The sequence below is a fragment of the Ctenopharyngodon idella genome, chromosome 14 (assembly GCF_019924925.1).
Source record: "Ctenopharyngodon idella isolate HZGC_01 chromosome 14, HZGC01, whole genome shotgun sequence".
Taxonomy (NCBI): Eukaryota; Metazoa; Chordata; class Actinopteri; order Cypriniformes; family Xenocyprididae; genus Ctenopharyngodon; species Ctenopharyngodon idella.
In genome coordinates, this window is record NC_067233.1 from 29,265,128 (window position 1) to 29,289,672 (window position 24,545).

Consider the following 24,545-nt stretch of genomic DNA (forward strand, 5'->3'; position numbering starts at 1 on the left):
ACGGCATTAGGTATGATGGTTTTACATTGACATCATCAAAGTAGACATACAATCCATATGTAGGTAAGACTTCAAGACTCCACTCATCAAGTAAATGGTCAATGACACATGAGCTAGATCAGCAAGCTAATGCTTACCGCAACAAAGAAGGGTTCGATGGTTTGCCTCTGGCAAAGTACAAGCGTATTTGAGCAAGGCCAGGTATGAGGCCTTTGCACAGATCCACTTTACATTGACCGGAGGACTGCTCAGTGCTGACGTATCACTTCATCTCCTGCAGTTAACGACATTAGCTTTAGCATCAGCCTCCAATTGGCAAGGCGAATATACATCTCTGAGGAATTCAAATCAATGCTCACAACATCATCCCATGTAAAACAACAATCGCTTGTAATTGTTTTGTTTCACCAAAAACCAAGGTCAGTCTTTCAAATGACTTGAATGTGAGCAATTAAACCAGCAGCTGTCGGTTATTCCATCAGTGGGATTCAGGAGGAAAACAAACGCACAAAGGATGAGGTGAGAGGATACATTCAGCACAGAACAAACAAACCATTGCTAACCCACTGGTACCCTAATTGTCTCTGACTCTAATGGGATGCGTTCTCTCTGCGAGAAGCCATATTGTTTGGTAATAATGATGTGCTTAAAAAAGCAAGCCGCTGCCGCAGTGTCTGAAATGGGGGCGAAAGAGAGGATAAAACCAGCTTGCACAATTTTCTTTGTTCAATCCTGTATGTCGACAAAGTGCTTTTGAGTTTGGATTCTAACGATGGCTTTGTTTTTGCTTTGGTTTTGTTTCCCTACTGAAAAGACCATATATTGTTTTTTTGGATGCTGGTCCCCAGCATGACACACTGGTGTGCTGGTGTAAATAGCAAAACCAGTACGTCAACCAGCATCACCAGAATGACCATGCTAGTCGACCTGTGCTGGTCCACCAGCTAGAACGAAACAGCAATACCTGGCATAAACCAGCCTGAAATTCATGCTGGTGTAAGCTGGTCTTTTTAGCAGGCCTATGTTCAATGTTCTTTCTGTTGGAATGATAAAGGCTTCTGGCGCATATAGGTGCAACGTGCTTGATAATGTCTGAACAGAATCAACACTATGATTCCTCTGCAGTCACTGCCATTTACTTCATGAATCGGATTCCTTCTCACTTCATACGTTCTTGCCTACCTCACCTGTCACCCTCAACTTATGCCAATGCATCTCAGACCCCTGGGATATTGCACCACGGCCGTGTGTGTGTGCGTAAGAAAGAGAGAAGAAGAATCGAGCCTACATTTATTTGTCTCGAATGCTGCTTCATAGTCTTAGACCTTGTTTACACCTGATATCATCTATTTCAAGTGTTTTGATCCCAAGACCAAGATCACAACTAGACCTCTTAAAGCCCAAACCAAGACCCTAGCCATCCGAGAACCAGGCTGCCAATTGTCAATGAACCAAAACAGTAAAAAGGTGAATTTCTAATTCTGTGCCACTGTATATAGTGGCTAAGCAGCCACTCATGACCATGAGTTTCTTGCAAATTTTCAGTAGCTACATACTTTAAAAGATACAGTGCCAACTAAAGACTGAGACAATTATGACCTATAATAAGTATGTTGGAACTCTTTCTTGAGGCCATACGTCAAGTCGCAGATCATGACAGAGTAAGACAAGGCATCATTTATGTGATCTCAAGACCAAGAGAACAAGATCCAGACTTTAACTCTCAGACTCTACACCAAGTGTAGACAACAATTTGTCTCAGTTGACCACTTGTGATTGGATCACCTGAGACGGTTGTTATTAATCAGGTGTAAAGAAGGCCTTAGAAGGGGCTAGGCGATTAGCAAAGTGTTCTGACTACGGCCACATGTGGATCAATGTCCCGCAATCCTCTGTCTTCTGCTTCTGTCGTTCCTCTTGTATGTGTTCCAGTTTGGTGGATTATGTGTGTGAGAGAATGGGTGGGTATGAATGCACAGTCATTATATCCCAGCATGCCTGCATGCCTGTGACTGATAAGCTGTCGGTGGGCTCTGGTGCCTGTGACACCGGACAATGAAAGTAATGAGCAAAGATGGTAATAAATGAGTGTGTGTTTGATTAACAGGAAGCACCATATGTGATGTACAAGAAAAACCACATGCATCTGGAAGGCAATGACAAGTATGAAGGCTACTGTGTCGATTTAGCTTCTGAGATTGCCAAACATGTTGGGATTAAGTACAGACTGTCCATAGTCATGGACGGAAAATATGGCGCCCGTGACCCTGAGACCAAGACTTGGAACGGGATGGTGGGTGAACTAGTCTATGGGGTGAGTAGTGGATCTGTTATAGTTCTCGCAGTGAAATACTAACCTTTCCTTCTGCAGTTGTCTCTTTTATAAATGAACCTTGCATAAATATAAAGAGAAATTGCTGTCAAATAAGGGGTTGGAAGAAGTGAATTGCCTTTATTTCTTCCGTTCATGGTAAAAAAGCGTGGGGAAATTGACTGGAAATGTCTGGGTGTCATTCAACTATAACTGCAGCCAGACAGTGCTGGTGGCGATACTGTGTTTTAAACATGCTCCTTCCCGACATGCACTGCTTTGATTCATCTCTATGCTGTTGGATCTCAAAGGCACTTTTCACAGCAAGCCCAGGCAGCCCGCCATTTTTGCATTTGTCAAAGCGCTCCCCTGCTATAAATGGAGGAAAACCCAGCGAAATCACTTCCAATTCCCTGAGCCGACATTCAAGAATGAAGACCATATACAAAATGCATGAGGGTTAGGCTACCTCATCTGTTCAATTTCCTTACCATCAGCCAGAGAGATTGCCTGGTTTTGATGTGCTAACGTTGGAAATTATACTCAAATTATTCTCAAAATGGAAAAAAAAAAAATTGCATGCAGAGATATATATATATATATATATATATATCACCATCATGGAACCATCAAGCATAAAAGCGCCCCCCCCCCCCCCCCCCCCTTTCAGCGCACATAGTCAGGACAAACGTTTCTGAGTCAAGTTTGACCTTTTGACAAATATATTTGATTTTGCTAGTCTTTCAAAGGTTATCTCACAGAATGGCCTTTCTGACTTTCAATATATATTCATTAATGCTTAGCTTTTTCTTAATAGCTTGTAGTGTAGCGAATTACTTTTTCAAGAGCGTAACTTGACTGTAGTTTAAGTACTTTAGATAATGAGTAGCTTGTATCATGGGAAGCTACACTTTCAAAATAACTTTCCCAACACTGATTGATACTATAATCATGTAATCATATTATAATCACATGATCCACTCCTGTCATCTGTTGACTCAAAGTTTTCAGACAGTAACGACAGCTCTGTCTAAACAATGACAGTGAATCCCTCCATTTTAAAGCCCAATGTAGAAACACTACAGCTTTGTTTTCCGTTACTTACCATTAGCTGATAAGAAAATAATGAACAGGACTCCTCTGGGATTCTTCTAAATGAAATCTAAGTGGATTAGTTAACATGGCAGTGTTATTTTATCTCTCTTTTTTTTTCTTTCATGTTTTATCAACAGGCCTACTTTTAATATCAATTGAATTTACCTGGGCACGTTTGCGCAATACATAGATAATTTCAAAGCTAAAAAGATCACATGCAATTATTTATCTAGCGTGCAGAGAGTTTTGAGGCATATTTCTTCCTCACTGATAAATCACTTCTGGTAGACTCTTAATTAGCTATTTATATGCAAATGATTATATGATTTATTGAGACAGTACACCGGAGTTCCATTCACTACAACCACAAGATAAAAGGATATTAATATTTGTAGAGGCTTTTATAACCAGCGTTCACCTGCAGAGTTTCCGTGACCTTATACTTCCTGATTGCATAACTAATGTCCTCCTGGCTGGGGACACATGTGAGATAAAATCTTTCACTGCCTTTTTATTATATGCTCATGCTAGAGTGCCTCTGAGGATTATGGGAAGTGGGAAGCGGCTGTGCCTCATATCTGCAGCTCCCACAGCAACATTATGTGAAGCATGAGAAGGGAAGCGTTCAAAAAAGATTTTCCAACAAAGTCTCCTGCTTGTTCCGATTACGCTCTGTTTGTCGCCTGATACAGCAGTGTAGGGGTCACAGAAATTAGCAAGACTCTTGCTATCTAGTCAAGTGAACACTCAGCTGTCACTTCTGCGCTACACGGTCAAAAGCCTTTTCTGTTATGCCTTGCATGTGCTTCTCTGAGGCAGTGAAAGTCCTGTCTCTGTGAATGTCTTTTTCCTGGTTTCCTTCTGCACACCAAGGTCTGAGAAAACACAAAATGTCCCCCTTTTTAGCTCTAGATGTGGCAGATTGATGTGATTGATTCATCCAAATGTTGATAGAATGTTTCAGGTTCAGCACAGCTTGGACAACATTTGATTACCTACAGAAAATAATTTAGCCTGTTCAGTCCCTCAGTTTGTAAAAACAAAAATGATTTATACAGCAATGCACTAATCACTGTTTTGAAAGTAGTGCTGTAACATCTCTTTATGGCCTTGTCTCTGCAAATTATATCCAATCTTTCCAAAATCATGTGATGATTATATAAACACAGAAACCTTGGAATGATACGTGCAAAGATACACAAAGCAAACTCCACCAACAGAAATAACGTTGGTAATGCATAACCAGACATTTATCTGCCTACGCTGGGAAATAAGAGCTTTGAATTTACATGATTTAATCATGTACATCAATTTCACTCAAATCAAATGTCAGCATTTTTCCTCTCAGTTTAGTTCAACAATAAACCTTGTCAGAATAAACATAATTTGTTCATGTAATGGAATATTAATGTAAAATTAATTGTGAATATAAATTATTAATGTATATATTTTTACATGACCAAATTAAGTACACTGTAAAAAAGAAAAAAAAAAAAAAATGGTAAAAAACCGGCAGCTGTGGTTGCCAGAAAATACAGTAGCAACAACAACAACAAAAAAATTCATTAACTGAAATAATGTTAATTTACCAACCTAATGAAGTACTAATATCTTTTTTGTACCTTTGTAATACACTGACAACCACCAAACACAGTGGTTATGAGAGTCACATGATGAATCAAAGCTCATCACAAGCAGCTTTTTCACAAGCTGAGAAGGACAATACTAATATATAGAAGGTACACAGTGTCATTCACACAAACACCACCATGGTAACACACATGAAATTTTAAAAATGCAATAAACATTAATTTAACAACATTAGATGTAACATAAAACCCTAATGTACATAACTGATTAGAAGGAAAAAAAAACTAAGAAAAACTAAGAAGAAACAGAGTTATTTCAACGAAAATACATCAAATGTGAAGAATCACGCAGGGAATTGTGGGAATGTCAATTCACAGTTTTTCACTGTAAATTATACAATGACTTGTTATTTTTCACTTCCAAAAACTGTAAATTTAACAGTATTTTACCGTAAAATTACATTAAATGTACCGTTAGATCTATTACAGTTATTCAAATCTATATACAGTTATAAAATTTCTGTAAACCAATGAACTGTTTTTCACCGTAGCGTTTTTACAGTCTTTTACCGTTAAAATCACGGTCATTTTTTACAGTGTAGCCTTAAATGAATTTTATATGCACCAAAATCATTTTTTCATATTTTTGAGTCTCATAATGTTATTTCGGTAACACTTTAGTATAGGGAACACATATAAACTATTAACTATGACTTTTCCCTCAATAAACTTCTAATTTACTGTTTATTAATAGTTAGTCAGGTAGTTGTTAAGTTTAGGTATTGGGTAGGATTATGAATGTAGAATAAGCTCATGCAGATTAAGGCATTAATATGTGCTTAATAAGTACTAATAAATAGCCAATATTTTAGTTATATGCATGCTAATAAGCAACTAGTTAAAAGACCCTAAAATAAAGTGTTACCGTTATTTCAGTTTAACCATCTACAAGCTACTAGCTAACAATAACACACAACAGCATGCTAAATGCTAAATAGTAATCACTTGTCGAGTAAAGCAACAAATAACATATTTTTGTTGCACCCGCTCTCAACCTAAGCACAAGCTCCACACTTCAGCATAATGGTAAAAATATATACTATTAAATGATTATATATACTACCTATACTGTTATTTTAAACGGTTATATTTTGACATTAGTCAAAACCCAGTTTCAGTTATTGCCAAAAAAATATTAATGTAGTCCCCCCAATGGATAAATGGATAATAATTAATTAATGGATAATTGTTCTACATTAGCATATTTTTAATTAATTAAAAGGGGAAAACAGATCTCGTTTTATTGTAGGTCATCGTACCTCAAAAAAGGATGATCTAGACAACTTTACAGCTCAAATAATGCACTCTGGTAACCCTCTGGTATTCCTCACTTAGGGGTCACACTTGCGATCCTCAGCACCCAAAACAGATCAAAGCCTTTTTGCCTGTGTTTTGATCCAGCGATTCTCTCTCAGAAGTTGAGTAAAAGCGCCCTGTTACCATATAACAGTGAAAACACAGAAAGCCAGAAAATTCTGTCAATGGCGGGGAAAGAGTTAATACCCTTTGCAACATACAGCTTGAAGTGAATTTGCAACCAAACCTGCCAAACCTTCCTTCTGAGAAATGAATACCTTGCTAACATCTGTAAATTTACAGTACAATTGCATTGCTTGTTTATTGCACTGGTGCATGTTCTGCACTAACACATGTTTTGTTCATGTCCCCGTTTCCAGAGAGCAGATATAGCTGTCGCACCGTTAACAATCACGCTTGTGCGAGAGGAAGTCATTGACTTTTCTAAGCCCTTCATGAGTTTGGGCATCTCCATTATGATCAAGAAACCTCAGAAGTCCAAGCCGGGTGTGTTCTCTTTCCTGGACCCTCTGGCATACGAGATCTGGATGTGTATCGTTTTTGCCTACATTGGCGTCAGTGTGGTGCTGTTCCTCGTGAGCCGCTTCAGCCCCTACGAGTGGCACCTGGATGAGACTGATGAAGCCAAAGACCCCCAGACCCCTCCAGACCCGCCTAATGACTTTGGGATTTTTAACAGCCTGTGGTTCTCTCTTGGGGCCTTCATGCAGCAGGGCTGTGATATCTCACCAAGGTTGGTGCCTCATCCTGACACTTTATTGTCATAAAAAAGGTTTTCACATTTCATGGTGGAGTCAAATTTGGCATGATATGGGCTTGAGGAATGGGCCCTACATGGGTTTGGCTATGCGTTCCATGTCGGCATTATCTGAATTAGCCCCAGTATGGGCCATAAATGAGTTTGTCCCAGTATGGGCTAATTCAGATAGGGCCGACATGAAACCCATGGACAAACCCTTATTGTGTCGGCTGGGATATGAGGGTTTAATGAACAGACACTTGTTCAATGAACATGTCTTTTATACAGGTACTTTATCACTGGGGTCATCAGAGCAGATTTAACTGAAAAACATCCCAGATTTTCAATATGGCCTCAGACCAGATTGGAAATCTTGGATTTTCTTATTCATCAATCACAAAAGATTATGAGAATTCATTAGTCAAAATATGTGATAACTCATGCACATACCATGGTACATGAATGTGGAGATTCGGTAACAGTGTCATTCAGTACCATGGTATACTGTATATCAATGATACAAGCGTCACGGTACGTTTCTGTAAGGGACGTTCCCAACAAAGCACATTAAATACATTACAGCTCTAATTTTGAGGCTAATTCCAGTATTTCACATTTGAAAGATTATGCCGACACAGCTCTAGTTTTAATTTGTTCTTTTGTAAAGGATTAGCTGAGCAACATATTCTCATTTGGCTCTTTCTATGAATTTCTCATTTACCTGATTCATTTATTGTTTGAGAAGTCCTACTGCAGCACTTTGTAGGCATCTGTGACGGAGATGTATGATTATTCACATCGTTCCGCCATTTAACAGCAGGAAGTTGATTAATAATGACTCCATTGTGCAGCTCGCTGTCATAGATCATTTTTCAGAATCCCTTATATTCCCCACTGCCTTCTGTCAATTGTGCATTCAATAAAAAAGCACAAAAAAGATTAATACATTTCTTAATATCAGATATTAGACATTCAAAATATCTCAGTAAATAACACAGAGAAGGCTTATTTGCTGTGACAGAAGATGGCACATTAATTGATTGAAATTGAAATTTTGTTACATTTTAACTTTAATTTCATATTAATGCAATTACATCTAATACTACTCTATCATAGTTCTAAAACTACACAAATGTTTAGTTTTTGCACTAGACAGATTTTAATTTAATTAATCATTTCAATTTTCTTTTCCCGTCAGTGCAATCATGCCTGCGGCTTTTAACTAGCATTTGGCCCTGATCTGTAACACTAGTTACGTGGAACACTATACAGCATTGATTGGTTATTACATCTTAAATGACTGTATCGCTGCAGACTAGTTTTCAAAAGGCTCTACAGTGTTATTAAAAGTCATGTTAATCTAAAATTCAAGTCCATAAGAGTTTCTACTTGTTATTTGCATTCTGTATGTGTATTTTATAAATCCGCATGGTTGAGAGTGAATACAGCCTTCTAAAGGCCAAACTGCCCTTCAGCCCAAGGCAAGAAAATTCCATACTCACATGTGAATATATTGCATTTGCAAAAATGGCTTCTCCAGGTAGCTAAATAGAAGCCCAGGATGCAAGTCATGTATCTAAATGAAGTGGATGAATGTGGAACAAATACAGCAGCAGTGCTGGACTACAGTTGAGATACACATGAAGAATAGAGATGACCAACTACTTACATTGCAGTCACTTTTTCTATGATAACCAAATACACCAAAAACATTTTAAATTGATTTGTAACAAATTTCCTAATCTAATGTTCTTTTTAGGTTTAAAGGGATTGCTTACTCAAAAATGATCATTCTTTCATCATGTATTCTCCCTCATGTTGTTCCAATCCCATAAGACTTTGGTTAATCTCCAAATTAAGACATTTTAATGAAACCTGAGAGGTTTCTGCCCCTCCATTGAAAGTCCAGGTAACCAAAATTCAAAAGATCCAAAAAGCTCATAAAGACACCGTAAACAAATCCATATGAATCAAGCTGTTTAATCCAAGTCTTCTAAAGAGACATAATCACTTTATGTGCATTTAGAATTAAAGCCTGATTAAATTGAGTTTTCTAAGTTTTTGTTATCTAGACTTTCAATGGAGGAACAGGGTTCATTAAAAATATTTTCATGTGTTTCGAAGATTAACAAAAGTTTTATGGGTTTGGAATGACATGATGGTGAGACAATGATGATGACAATTGACGACATAATTTTTGGGTGAACTATTCCTTTAATTTGGGCTAGACTTAAATCACCAATACAGGAAAATGCTAATTAGTTTAATGTGTGTTTCACTATGGTGAATGTGATTTCACCAGGTACAACGTGTTACTGGAACAACATTCCAATCAACCAATCAGATTTGGGGGACAAGTTTACAGTTTATGTCAAGTTTAGGCTTACAACCAGGGTTAGGTAGTTCTACATCACTGTTATTCACCTATCACTTCCCTCTGATTTTAGGGACAAGGGTTAGGACTAAATTTTTTGTTCCAGGTTCAACAAAATATGTTGACCCAGGAACATGTCTTACTTGGTAAAATCATTATGACCGTTTCGCTATATGTACAGAAATGCATGTTTGTGAAGTTGATATTGATTACAATTGTGTGAAACATCAGGAAAGTATTCAAAGACTAAATGTTTGTGTTTGCGCATCAGGTCCTTATCGGGCAGAATAGTGGGAGGCGTCTGGTGGTTCTTCACCCTCATCATAATCTCGTCCTACACGGCCAACCTAGCTGCTTTCCTCACAGTGGAGAGGATGGTCTCTCCCATAGAGAGCGCTGAAGATCTAGCCAAACAAACAGAGATTGCATACGGAACCTTGGACTCAGGATCAACCAAAGAGTTCTTTAGGGTGAGTCTCCTACTGCTTGAGAGAGCTACATTTCTGCATTGATCTTCAGCTGAATTAAAATGCATCAAACTTCAATTGCTGTGCAAGCTTTCAGGTCAGAATCCATCCTTTAGTTGTTGCTGTGTTTTTGAGTTACAGTAATCACAAAGAACTCAAAGAAAAAAAGGTTCCCATTTGTAGTGCCTCAGTCTCAGTAGTGCCAAACATTTCTTTCTTTTAATTATTATTTACATGTTAGTTTTTGCTCATATTCCTGTTGATAAGACCAGCAGGACAGCTGAATAGCATACAAAAATGATCTAGACACACTTAGGCCACATTTAACATTTCTAAATGTCATTGCATTAGATGAAATACCAAACCAAGTAACAATTATTTTGAAGACTCATAGTTCAAGAACAATTTACAAACAAAACATTTCCTCAAAATGAATATGTTTGTGTTTGTTGACATGACAATAGTGCACGCATAAACTTTTTTGTAGTGCTTTTGCGTACTATTTGTGTTTTTTGTTGGAAAATTGTGATTTACATGTTCAAGGGTCATTAGGCTTGTTCATGATGCATCAGCGCTGCACAGGCCGATCGGCATATGACATCAAAGTACCGCGAGAGCGATTGGAGAGCATACGACTCCTTATGCTTTTGAATCGCTCTCGCAATACTTTGATATCATATGCCGATCGGTCTGTGCAGCGTCGATGCGTCTCGAACAAGCCTATTAACAAGCTGAACACACAGGTGTTGAACTTAATAAAGACCTCCTTTATTCCTGACACTTTTGCAGAATTTGTATTTGTGGATTGAGGGTAAATATTTACTTCATCCAGCACTCATTTGGATCCTGTTGTTTTACAGCATGAAAAACTACTCCAAACAAATCAGAGTGACTGAACTATCCGAATGATTCACACTGAATCACAAACAGATTGAGACTTTGTTAACCAATTCAATTCATTGCAAGAAACTGAATGATTCATTTACAAAATGGACTTCACTATTTTTTTTATTCTTAAGAGCTGACAGAACATTTTCAACATAACACTTATCTGTTGAAGTAGTGCCAGAGAATTGTAGTGTTTGCCAGTGTTACCTTGCTAATTAATTACTATTAAACCTATATGATTAGCATTCCTGTTTATCTCATTGCAACTGCTTGGCTGACCTGCCCCCCTCAAAGGCATTTTCTACACTTTTAAGAGCCCTCAAAAACTCATTTACTATAATATAATGATATATTTTAACTTTATATTGATATACTTGGCCATTGTGGCATCACCAGAGGGTGTATAGATGGGAGGTACATCCCAGTAAGGTGGTTGGCGGCCTTCCACCTAAACTAAAACTCTCAGAATCCCATGCGTTGAGGCCAGTTACAAGATGGCCAACAAGAAAGAACTACAATCCCCAAACTGCCACTTAATGAGGGGCCAGATGCAGCCAATCAAGGAGACACCATGCCTGATGAAAAGAGACTCTACTTAGTTGAAAATGCTGTTGAACTGCTAAACAAGGAGAAAGAACCCTCCTTTTTTTTTTTAATTTAATTTCATGAAGTTTTGTATGAATGGTAAATAGTATAGGGAACACATATAAACTATTAACTACAACTTCAATAAACTCCTAATTTACTGCTTATTAATAGTTAGTAAGGTAGTTGTTAAGTTTAGGTATTGGGTAGGATTAAGAATGTAGAATAAGGTCATGCAGAATAAGGCATTAACATGTGCTTAATAAGTACTAATAAACAGCCAATATCCTAGTAATATGCATGCTAATAAGCAACTAGTTAAAAGACCCTAAAATAAAGTGTTACCGTATGAATCCATTAAAACAATCTATCTGATAGAAGCTGTTCTGCATTACCATCCTGTGAGTCACCACACAACAATCCTCAACCCCACAAATTACCACACCATCAATAGAGAAAGCACCTTAACTTACTGGATAGATTACCTGTGTGAATTTTATGTGGGACTAATTTCATACATCCACCTAAAACCCAGGCTCAATAGAAAAACACATGCCTCTACCTACATTTTTGCAAAACTTTGGTTATGTTTAGGGTCAGGGTTTAGTATAGTTGGTATATTATTTTCAAACATGGTACCGCATTAAGATCATGATGTTTTTCCAGTGAGCTGGGTTGTAAATTGACTTTGTCCATGTTCCATTGCCTTGGAGTCTCAAAGTTTAGTAGTGTAGCTTAACCATCAGTTAAGTAAGCTTGGATCAGCATTGAAATTCATTACAGCAGGGTGGCCACCTGGAGCTTGTTGTTGGAGACCAAACAAAAAGGAACACTAGCTCTGCAAAGAGCTGCAACCATTCCTTTTCCACACCTGCTTGTTAGGGAAATTCTTCTCTTTTAGCTGACAAAGTCAGTTAGGTCTGCATTATGCAGCCCTTTTTGATGAAGTAGTCATTAAGTCAATGGAGATGATTGCTGTAGGTGCTGTGTACAACCTCGAGTTAGCCCGAGCTGTCAGAGTGAAGCCAGGCAAAGGCAGGCAGGAGTCTCTGTAGTCTAATCAAATCTCACATATAGCCATAGAGGTCAGCTCAAAACCCTTAATTAGTTGCTTTACCTGGGCCTGCAAATTGTGCGTAATGAAAAGCAGCCCAGAGGGTCAAAAAGTACACTTGAAAGATATTGAGAATAAAGTAAGCAATACATCCATGAGCACATCAAGACTGACATTGCAATTAGGGCTGAATTTAACTATCTGTGTGATACTGTAATACTTAAACTGCTTGCTCTACACACACATCCAGCAGAAGGAATGTTTACTGTCCTGTCGGTTGCAGGTTTGCATGGTGACATGCCTTTGATGTCATTGAAGGTTTGCAAGTCAACAACCCAGGGGTTTTGGGATCTCAAATATTCTATATAATGAGTGTCCTAGTTACACTCTACAGCTTTCAGATTTCCAATGACATGTGTGAACGACTATTCCAAGGGATCTTTAATTAAAATTACAGAGACCTGACAGGGGGGGAAAACCCTGATTAATGGATATTCAAGCTCTACTTTAGATCTGTTTTCAGGAAACACATTCCAGTTTAATTAGAGCCATACGGCAGAGAACAGCTGGATGTTTCAAATTATCCACAACATTTGGAGCGAGACATATGTCATCATCTTTGACACAAACCCCAAGTTTATTATTTCCTTTCCAAATATTTACTTAATTTATTTGGTTGGTTTACTCAGAATTTCCTATTAAAGCTGTTAGTCTAAAATGGCTTTTTGTGTTTTGGGCTCAACTCTGCACTCGGAGAACCAACTGCACATTATTTCAATATTAATGTACTGATACATATAATATAATAAATACTAGGTTTGTAAAAATCCATTGATGCAATGCAATACATCAATCGGACAATACAAATTTAATCAATTGTTTGGGGAATTTAAGAATTGACCAGAATTACTGTAATAATGCGTTCATTTCATTTAAATTAAAATCTAAAACTCTAATTTTCACTTTTAAAGTACACACATCATTTATCTTTCCTAGTACATTTGAATTCTTAGCATATTTTTGGAAAATAATTATGAATTACCAAAATAATGTGTTTGTTACCTTTAAAAGGGCTGTATGTAAGAATTTTCATATATTAATGTCAATGTGTCAAGCAAAGATAGTCAGATATAGTATTCTCAAATATACTTAATTTTAAAACTGTCATAACAGTGTGATTTTAATGACCTCATCTGTCGACATGATGCCAGTGAACAGCAGAGCTATGATCAGATGCTTTCTTAACTTTTATTTTCTCACCGCTGTCATTTTTGTTGTGTGTTTATTTTGTTATTGAGAGGAAAGCATGCAGCACATCTTTACATATTCCAGCCTGGTCTCATTGTTAATACGTAGGTATTAATACATAACTTTCAAAGACACAAAACGTACATTTTTGTACGTTTAGAAAGGTGCTAAAACGTACAATATTGACGTAATTATGGCACTAAAACGTAAAAATACTTACGTTTTTACAGCGAAAAAAAGTAAAATATTTACGAATCTTATCATGTCTTAAAGATATATGTATAATTTCCCTTTTATCGTTTTGTAGATAAATGTAAGATCCCTAAACCCCATCCCGAACCTAAACCTACCCATTTTATACAGAATGTTAAAAGAATAAAACATAATGGGCAGAAATGTGTAGGAAAATGACAATTGTAGTAAAAATATAACATTAAAACGATATTTTGAGCAACTAATCCTACACCTACCCCTAAACCTACCCATAACCATTTCTTTAAACTACCTACTAATATAAATAAAAGAATGACAGACAAACAAGCATAATCACAATAATTTATTTTTTTTTGCGAAAATGTCAAAAGTGGTACCAAAAGTAGTTCAAATGATGATGAGTTCCAGTCATAGTCCTCTCTGGCGGTAATAGTTTTTTATAGGGTACAGAGCAGAATTTAACTTATTAATCCATGAAAATATGATGAATCTGGCTTCTCTCCGTGAAGGCGCGACACTCATTTCAAATGTCAATCCACTGAAACACGGCATGTCGTAATCTGTGACGAAGGTGAGAACCAATGAGCGTTTGATATCAGTGCCATAAACCATGTCGTAACACTTCTCGAGGGTGGCGCTACTTTCAAATTTGAATCATAACGAGCGCGACCTTTGACTGTGATGGTCGCTGTTGCTGAGAATCAAAATGAAGATCGATGGATAAAGGGCTGAATTTGGATCTGTTCCTTACAAACATATGGATTCTAAAGATTGGGAGTACAGCGAACAAATAAAATTGATGTGATTTGTGAATTTTTGTTGTGTTTTGGTGTATCTTATGGTTGTATTGCCAGTCACTGCATAGGAGAAAACGCCTTCTGTGTCGCACAGCAAACAAACTAAATATTACAAAATGGTTAAACAATTACAGAAAATTTATTCATAAGGTTTTAAATTGTAGTTTAACATTATGCAATCCTCCGAAATGAGCAGCACAAGTCACGAACAGAAATGTTATTTCATATTAAGTAGATGAGTAAACTGCTTTCAATAAATTCGACTAAAAACAACATTAAATCATTAAAGCCACGATTTTAATATTAATACATGGGAATTCATATACATTCACACTTTACATTACATGATTTACGTTTTTATTGCTGTTAATACGTAAGTATTTTTACGTTTTAGTCCTCTAAATACATCAATGTTGTACGTTTTTGTGTGTATGAAAACGTAAGTAAATGTACGTGTGGTAGAACCACAATTTACGTAAAAATACACAAGTATTCTCATGAGATCACGTTGCATATTCATATAAACGTCGCTCTCAGCAGCGTGGATGGCGTTAACAGTAGGCTATATTGCTGCAAAGGTATTTCCAACTTTTTGCTTGTAAGCAAAGAATGAAAAAGAATTTCACCCCGAGTATATCGGGGCCTTGAATCACGCTCAGTCTCTTGTAAGTTATGTGTGCTTGTGCGTTATGTCTCTTGTGTGTTATGTATTTGCTGGCTGCAGTTCACTTAATGGTCACCGATGCCGCTAATAACAAGGGTTTCTGAATTCTACATATAGCCCCTTTAACAGAACAGCACTCAGATATTCCAGGCTTACCTTACTGAGTAAGGATGGTCCAGTCACATTTAACTGAGAGCTGTCTTCTTGAAGAGATAAAATATTACATTTATTAAAAGCAGATATGGTGCATGAAATCTTTTTTAATATTTAAAACCATCACTGTGCCTGTGGCCCTGAGGAATCTGTAATGATTGAGAGCGTCGGTTCAGGTTATTCCTGCGCTGAGTGCTCAGCTGGCTGTTAAAATGCTATTCTTCATTGACAGTTTTTAGAGCAATAGAGAGATTGTTAAAATCTCAAAAAGCGAAGTGACATTCAGTTTGTCCTACTGACAATGGAGATGATTCTTTTGACATTGATGTATATTTATTCTCTAAAACACAAACAGTTTTATTGAAAGTGTGCAGGCGGTGTGATGCGGTGGTGGATAGCATGTAATCCTTGATCAATATCTTCTCAAGGTGCTCACATCTGTTTCTCACATGAAGAAAAGCAGCTGACTCACTCAGGAGATGCCTGCACTTCACCACATTCAATACTCATATACGCACAACTTCAGTTGGACACACTTTATTTCGATAGTCCACTTTAGACATTCTACTAACTATAAGTAACATTGCAACTACATGTCAACTACCTTACCTAACAGTCTATTAACAGTATACTACAGTCGACTAATATTCTGATGACTGCTAGTTGACATGCAGTTGGACCATCAAAATAAAGTGTTACCCTCCAGTTTTTGTTGACTACAGTAGTATTACACTTGTAAAATACTATTGTAATAAAGGTGTAATTCTACTACTGTTCTACTTTTGCATACATCTGTTAAACAAGCTGTGTAAAAAGAGTGTCTTCAATGTCACAGTGTTAATTTAGACATTTATATTATTGATTTCCCAAGGGCACACAAACAGAATTACCTGGCATGACATTTTTTGGACATGGTACCATATCATTACTGTTGAGAGAAAAAACACTTTATAATAAGTACACAGAAACAAAGCTCTTAAAAAAATAATTTGCAAACTTTAGTTAATTCATATTTTATCAATTGTAGTTTCTATATTGTTATTACATAGGTTATATACAAATAGTGAGTTCTTTGTTCATTGTCACTAATAAACACATTATTATTGTTTAATTAACTCAAATGTAAAGAGTTAGATAACATTTTTCTATTCTTTTTATCAACTTGTTGACCATTTACCTAACTGATTTACAGTATTTTAAAACAGTAAAATGTTTTCACTTTAAATTAGGTCATGGAAAATACTGACTGAAAAATTGGCATTACGTGCTTTAAACCTACTTTTATTAGACAATGAATAGTAAGTAGCTCACGAGACGAGACGCGATATTGGGTTCACAAGACGAGATAATATAGGTTGACACAAAAGGCCTGGAGGGTCAAGGTGGAGTCGCACGCTCGTGGAAACGAGGTGGAGACAGGGGCTGGGCAAACCCAAGCAGAGGCGGTGGAAGTGAGGACAATGGCAGAACCGGAGGGAAGGAGGAGCCCGGTGGAGCCACGGTGGAGCCGAGGGAGCGTAGAGCCAAGGTGGAGCCAAAGGGTCGGAAGGGCGAGGTTGAGTCCAGGGCTCAGAGGCTCGAGGTGAAGCCAAGGGATCAACACACCAGGGTGGAGCTGTAGGCCTGAAAGCCCAAGGCAGATCAGAGCAGCTGAGCAGAGCTGCTGAAGGAGGAGCCGAGGGGCTGAAGGGAGTCAGCGGAGTCAGAGGAGGAGGGTTTGGGAGGCCTTGCAACAAATCTTCATTTTAATGAAATGAAGGAGACTTGAGGCTGGGGGGACCAGTGGCAGTGAAGGAAACTTGAGGCTTGGCGGGACCAGTGGCGACGAAGGAGACTTTAGGCTGGGCGGGACCAGTTGCGACGAAGGAGGCTTGAGGCGGGGCGGGACCAGAGGTGATGAAGGAGACTTGAAGCTGGGCAGACCAGCAGGGATTGGAGACTTTAGGGAATGACATCATTCAAATCATCATACCACTACTTGTGAACCAGGCACAGCACACCCTCAGTGGTGAGAGTATGGGCAGGACTCCATTCCATGCACTCAATCTCCATTAATACACCCTCTGGGATGGACATTGTTGCTGGCTCTCGCACTTGAACAGACTCCGTGATGGGCTCAGGCACTAGGACAAATATGACCTCTGGCATTTGATCTAGCTCTGGCTTCATGGAGGACACGGGCTCTGAGTCAACAGTGGACTCTGGCTGATGGTCCATGGTGAAATTTCCTTCCATGTATTTTAAACTTTTATACATGTTACAACAATTGAATCCCAAATGAATGTTGAATGTGCAGGAAAGGCTCAGGAAGTCTCAGAGCATATATATTATTTCTAATCCAAACCTATATATCATGCATAACTCCACAGGCTGCATCCAGAATGTTTGCCCAAAGCATGGAAACACTTTCACAGCTGAGGAATTATGGGACAGGGGCACTAAACCTTATACATTATACAGAACAAAATGCCTGACCATGAAATTAAATGCACCTCATGGATTGAACTTTCAAGACCTTCTGGCAAAAACTCCAGAAAACAGACTGATATGTCTGACAATTGTGAGTTAATAACTCTTACCACACACTTTTTAATAGTTTATCTAATGCAATGACATTCACACCTAGTACACTGAGTAAAGCTCCCAGGTGAGTAACAACTCAAGCAGTATACTGCAGAAAAAGCACTGTGCACTGAGGAGAAATATGTTCCGTCTCCAAACCAAATCATTCAGAAGTAAAGCTTTAGTGGAGAGTGAGATGGAGCGGGCGATATGAGGTGGATGTGAACAGCACCATAATAAGCTCGGTGGCGAGGACAGAGATATGAGGAGAGACTGAGAGAGGGGCATGATGAAAGCAGCCTGCAATGTGTGGAATAAGTTTACTCAGGACATACAGCTACAGTATATAGATTAATACACTGATAATAGAGCAGTATTAGAACCATGTTGTTATGATTCTGAATATACTCTAATTATCTATCTATCTATCTATCTATCTATCTATCATCTGTCTGTCCTTTCATTAATTCATTTGAATGAATAATTGACATTAATAATTCCAATTGATTCAATGGGAAACTTAGTTCATCTCAAAAGAACCTTACAGTTTAACCAACTCGACAACCTTATATATCTAAAAAGGGTTATTGGTTCTTTGATGAACCAAAGGTACTGCAGAGATCCATTAAAGAATGTGATACCCTACACAAAGGAAAAGATCCTCAAACTGTCTGGCATTTTCTCAGCTCAGTGGCACGACTGACAGCAGACTTTAGCAGCAGGTTTGTCCCCCGCAAGACAGAGACAGCACAGCAGCTCGTGTCATCACACTGAGAGCTGTTTAATTCTGCTCTCTAAAAACTACCTGTCTTCCTGAAAGTGAGGTAACAGTCTTCAGAAGCATTGCTCCTAAACCTCTCAAGGCCCTGTAGAACAAGAGCAGCGGTAAACACTTTCTTTTCCATTTTAAGCGACTCAGTGAAGTTTATATGCCAGGCTGCACATCTGCAGTGCGGTGACACTTTCATTTTGCAAGCTGAATGATATGACCCCTAGCTCGGTACAATGTAGGCTCCGGTAATGCTCACCAAAACTGAAGGGAGGAGAGGATGGTTGAGCTTTCGACTTCACGTCACTCTCGCAGTCGGTCAGGAGCAGTCACCCTGTCTCTACTCTTCTATCTCAGTATTTATTCCCACATCTTCAGTAGTTGAAGTGACATATTGAAGCAGAATGGAGACAGTTTCAGAGCAACAACTCTCTTTTGACCTAAATTGCTATTGTAGGACTGTCTCACCTAGAAGGAAGGTTTAAACGCTTCCCATTATAGTTGAGGCAGTAGGGTTTGGATTTGACCACATGTATCATATGAAACATTTTGTCATTTGTATGGTCCTTCAAGGTACCCCTTGTAAAAAAGAAGTGTGCTTAATTGTGTCGAATGTGCACTCATTTTTATTTATTTTTTTTTTTGTTTAGCTGTACTTAGAGTACACTTCCATGACCATTTCTTAACACACTTTGTGTGTACAAAAAGAGCACTTTGTAATAATGTAAAATTAACAGTTATAACTTTAAAGTACTTTTTAATCAATGTTTTAATAATCTTTCTTTCTACACTTATTTTGATGTGTTGACTAACTTATCATGAATATGAATAACATCATTTTAACTGTAGTGTGTTATTCAATATTGCATTTAAATTAAATAGGTTATATTTAAATACATGACATAAAAGCTTCAATAAAACTTACATTAAATTCAAGTTTACCATAAATGCTTGACAGTACATTTGGCAACACATTTTTAACCACATTTAAAGACAATAGAAGTAATTTTAAAATTACATATAAAGCTGTACAAGTCTTACCTGACTGGGTCAAAACATTCTTAAAGAGTTAGTTCACCCCAAAATTAAAATTCTGTCATTATTTACTAACCCTCATGTCTAATTGAGTGGTTTACTCCAAACGGTCCGAAGAGACACGATCGTTTTAGATGATAAATAGATTGAATTTAGGCTTTTATTCACATATAAACATTCATCAACTCACACATCAGTTGTGGTAAACGGAAGCTCAAGCATGTTCACTTGACGTGCAAGAACCAATGAGGTTCATTCTCGTGTGTTACGCAACACGTTTGAGCTTCCGGAAGAGGTTTGTTCTCGTGCGTCAAGCAGGTTCAGATGAGCTTCTGTTTATATTCGCTGATCAATGTTTAAATGTGAATAAAAGCCTAAATTCAATCTGTTCATCACATAAAGCAGTCAAGTATCTTCAGAAAATTTGGACTAACCTGGATTAGTTTTACAAACTTTATTAACTTTCTGAAGCGTCAAAGTGGAAGTTGCGTAGACTGTCAATGGAGGGACAGAAATCTCTCAGATTTCATTTAAAATATCTTCATTTGTGTTCAGAAGTTGAACAAAAGTCGTACGGGTTTGGAACAACATGAGGGTGAGTAATTGATGACAGAATTTTTATTTTTGGGTAAACTATCACTTTAAGTTAAACTAATTGCATTTAATATAAACAAACTATAATACATTTTCATTTCATTGACAGCGACTTAAAGGGAATTAAGTGTTGAAAACATTACATTAAATTCACACTTAAGATATATCATTTCTATAATAAGTACTCTTTTTAAAAGTATGCTAATGTGTACTTTTTTTTTGACAAGGGACATCAGAGAATATAATGGTACTACTATGGTAATTGTCCAAAAACACATGGTATTACCACATAAACATATTAAAAAGAAGAAGATAAGGTACCTTTGTACTCCTGAATACTATATTCAGCTTTGGTAACACCCATGGGAAAGTGTATACTTCTGAGTAGTAAGACAGTTTTGGGGCATATCCTGCACCTTTGACACTTTTTTCAATGTACTATGATTTATGAAGCACCAATTATCACCTTGAATACTATTTAGGATAGATGGAATGCCTGTTGGGATGCAGAGCTAGTTTTGTCATATACACTAATGGGGAACTGCTCTTCAGAAAATCATCTTTTTAATGTCTTTGGCCTGACTTTGAACTTTAAATGAGTGAAGAACAGTCTCAAAGACTAGAGTTTCGTAAATTACTATTGACATTCTACTCATTAATACAATATTTATTGTGCTCATAGTAAAATGTGATGTGTATTTATATGATCTAATTATTGAGTTGCCAACTTTGTTGGTACACCTTTCTGAGTATGTTCATCATAATTCAGTTGTTTATCAACCTTGATGCTAGTCTCACTTGACAGCAGTTTAATTACGGATAGTGATGTATCCATTATTAATACAAACAGTTATGTGAAAACTGTGGGCTTTGTGTTCAGTTGTTGTCTTGATTCACAGTTAATAGCACTCATATTATCACTTATAATGACAAAATCCCACTATATTTAATGCCTTTGGAGTTCCTAGCTGTGACCTTGTTGGGTTTGACTCGTGTTTGTGCTCCAAAAGAATCTGGTTTGTACAGGAAGAATACAAATAACAGAAGGAAACTCCCTACAAATTAGTGTCCCATTATTAGCAAAATAATACTATTTTCTTTGGAGAGGGATAAGTTATATGAAATAAACAGAATGTTTTATAGCTCCAGAACATCCCATAAGATTTCAGTGATTATATGTAATAATGAAGAAGGCCATCTTAGTCTTTATTATATAGTCTTGATGTGTATATGAGGGAATATGGGAATATCATGAGGGAATAGTGATGCAGCAGTAAAAACAGCCTCATAATCTTCAGCTGTTATATGATCACACACAACAATCATTTGATATAATGACTCCCATGATAAAACAGCACATAATATTGCACATCCACCATCACATTTAACAGTTTCCAACAGATACTATGGGTTGAAGCCATCCTTTGACTTTATTTAAACAAAAGTCAGTCCAGATGTAAGAAATGCCATTGGACATTTTTTTTTTCTTTTTAGTTGCTCAGGTTTAATTCTCCATTCACCAGATGTGTGTTTTCCCATGTCTTGGGTCTGTATAATAGCCCTGCCATAAACTTTTTTAGCTCTTTGGTGATTTTTAAGGCTCTATTATTGTGCCATTTAGCAACGATCCTACGAAGTGCCCATCTGTTCCTGTTGGTGCTCTGGAAGTAAACCGCTGTGACTTTTTTGCTGATGCAGTTTTCTATGTTGGCACATGCTGTCATTATTTATGTTCCCCTTGACACATTAAATAATTCTGCAGTTATTGCACCTTCAGCTCAGGCACTGACTATTTGGCCTTGTTAAAACCCTACTGCTTTGAAACTGGACACCTCTGTATAGGGCTAATAAGCTGCTTATTTTAACTAACTGACTATTCATTCCAGAAAAGTAGTGGACTAGTTAGCGAGCATTATCAGTGATGGCTGGTGGACAGTGTAAAGATAAGCTTGTATAAAGCAAACATATGTTTCTGTCAGCCTTAGTCCTCAGAGGTTCTTCCAAGTGGTTCGCAAGAATTTTGTCTTATACGTAAACACTGCAAATCAACCCAGATTATCCAATAAGTCAGCTTTGCTGATCTGTTTATCCAGCTTTTTCCGGAGCAACCAATGAGCGGTGACAGATTCCAACGTCCTTTGAACTATTCCGATCTCAATTAGAAACAAATGTTAATAATGGGTGAAAAGAGTGTCTAAATTAATTAAACAAACTTTTTGAATATTATTTCAAATAAAAATGAGCTCAGGTTCAAGCTGTGCTGTTGTTGGCTGCACAACAATGGCAATAAACTGAAGGAAATCCTGAATTGCATTCTATGGCAAAGACTGATGAGAGAAAATGAGCATGGCTTGCAGAGCTTCAGTTTAATATAACTGAAGGTATAAGGGTGCTCTTATCATTTTTGGACAAAAAGCCCTCTGAACTTCATTATGATCTGGAGCTGTATGCTGTACAGTATGTAGGATATGAATGCTCACCTGTTATCAATGTGGTTAACCTCAGAACGCTTCATATCATCTAGCCATTCATTCAGCTTTGACAGGTGAGGCACTGCCAGTCATTGTGACATGTCATGTGTTAATGTGTCGGCACTACCCAGGTGAAAAAAAAGTACGCTATCATAATGTACTTAAAGTGCTCTATTTTCGCGCACTAATTTTGTACTTAATATACTAAAAATTCTTCTTTAGTACTTCTTAAGAACATCTAAGTGTACTCAACTGTGCTATTTTGAGAAACCGTGAATAGGAATTAAAATATGGTTTTATCTCTGTATTTAAAAAAATGTATTTAGTTACCACTTGTAGCACACTATGGGTTCAAGTGTACTACAAGTGGTAACTGTATTTTGTAATAGAGATGTTAAAAGCATATTTTAGTTCATATTCATGGTGTCTCAAAATAGCACAGTTGAGTACACTTAGATTATCTTAAGAAGTACTAAATAACAATTTTTAGTTTTTTAAGTACAAAATTAGTACACGGAAATAGAGCACTTTAAGTATATTATGGAAGTGTACTTTTTTTCCACTTGGGCATGGATCTATATGATTTCCATATGATGACCAGAAATATTTTCCAGGATGAGTCAGGTGAGACTTTCCCTTTCAGGAAAAAGGTGGAGAGCATGCAATGGGAATGCAAAGCATTTTGGTTCACTTCTTTTTCACATTCACACAACTGCAAATTAAATTTGTTATAGGTTAGCATACAAAGCTAATGACAAGCTAATACACTGGATGTGCTTCCCAATTTATGTACTATTCTTGCCTTTTTTTTGTGTGTGTGTAAATAGTGTTAGTGTGTTCTAACATGAAAAAGTGCACTTCAAATTAATTAACAGGGAAAAAAGTGTGGAATGTTCATGCACTCAACTGTCACAGCTTTAATTTATGTAGCTGAAGGCAGGGGCTATCAGACTCCGATGCTGGATGACAAAACTTCATACGCTACACAGTTGCGTGAACTCAGGAAACGTCTTCCTTTTGTTGACAGAACAAGTTAGAGCAAGTATACCATACTCGGTATACTGCTAATTAGCAGCAAACTTATTGTGAACTAAACACTTGATGTCTGTAATTCTTTATCATTTTGCTGTTTATCTGTCTGACATGATCTTTGTGCACTTCATGTGTAATGATATACGGCCCTATGTCTGTTTTTTTGTCTCCTTTGCACAGCGTTCAAAAATAGCAGTGTATGAAAAAATGTGGTCGTACATGAAATCGGCCGAGCCCTCCGTCTTCGCCAAGACCACACCGGACGGAGTGGCACGGGTACGAAAGTCGAAGGGCAAATTCGCCTTTCTTCTCGAATCCACCATGAACGAATACATTGAGCAGAGGAAGCCCTGCGACACCATGAAAGTGGGCGGCAATCTGGACTCTAAGGGCTATGGTGTGGCGACCCCCAAAGGCTCAGCATTAAGGTGGGTGGAATAATATAACAATATTCTCCATGTTGTTATAGTATTCCACCTACCCTGATGTCCTGTGTTGTCATTTCCTCCCCTCCCCTTCCCCTTCCCC

The 24,545-nt window shown here is 37.5% G+C and overlaps 1 protein-coding gene across 8 annotated transcripts in view; it reads left to right on the top strand.

Moving 5' to 3' along the window:
- Positions 1–24,545, top strand: part of gria3b (glutamate receptor, ionotropic, AMPA 3b) — a 135,101-nt gene that overhangs the window by 97,553 nt on the left and 13,003 nt on the right. For all 8 annotated transcript variants that reach the window (XR_007924950.1, XR_007924949.1, XR_007924948.1 and 5 more), the window contains exons 10-13: positions 2,108–2,314; positions 6,732–7,105; positions 9,757–9,955; positions 24,198–24,445. Coding sequence is in view for 5 of the 8 variants with exons in the window: in XM_051860813.1 (XP_051716773.1) it covers positions 2,108–2,314; positions 6,732–7,105; positions 9,757–9,955; positions 24,198–24,445 (1,028 nt within the window). In the remaining 3 variants the exon portion in view is untranslated. The remainder of the gene's footprint in view (positions 1–2,107; positions 2,315–6,731; positions 7,106–9,756; positions 9,956–24,197; positions 24,446–24,545) is intronic.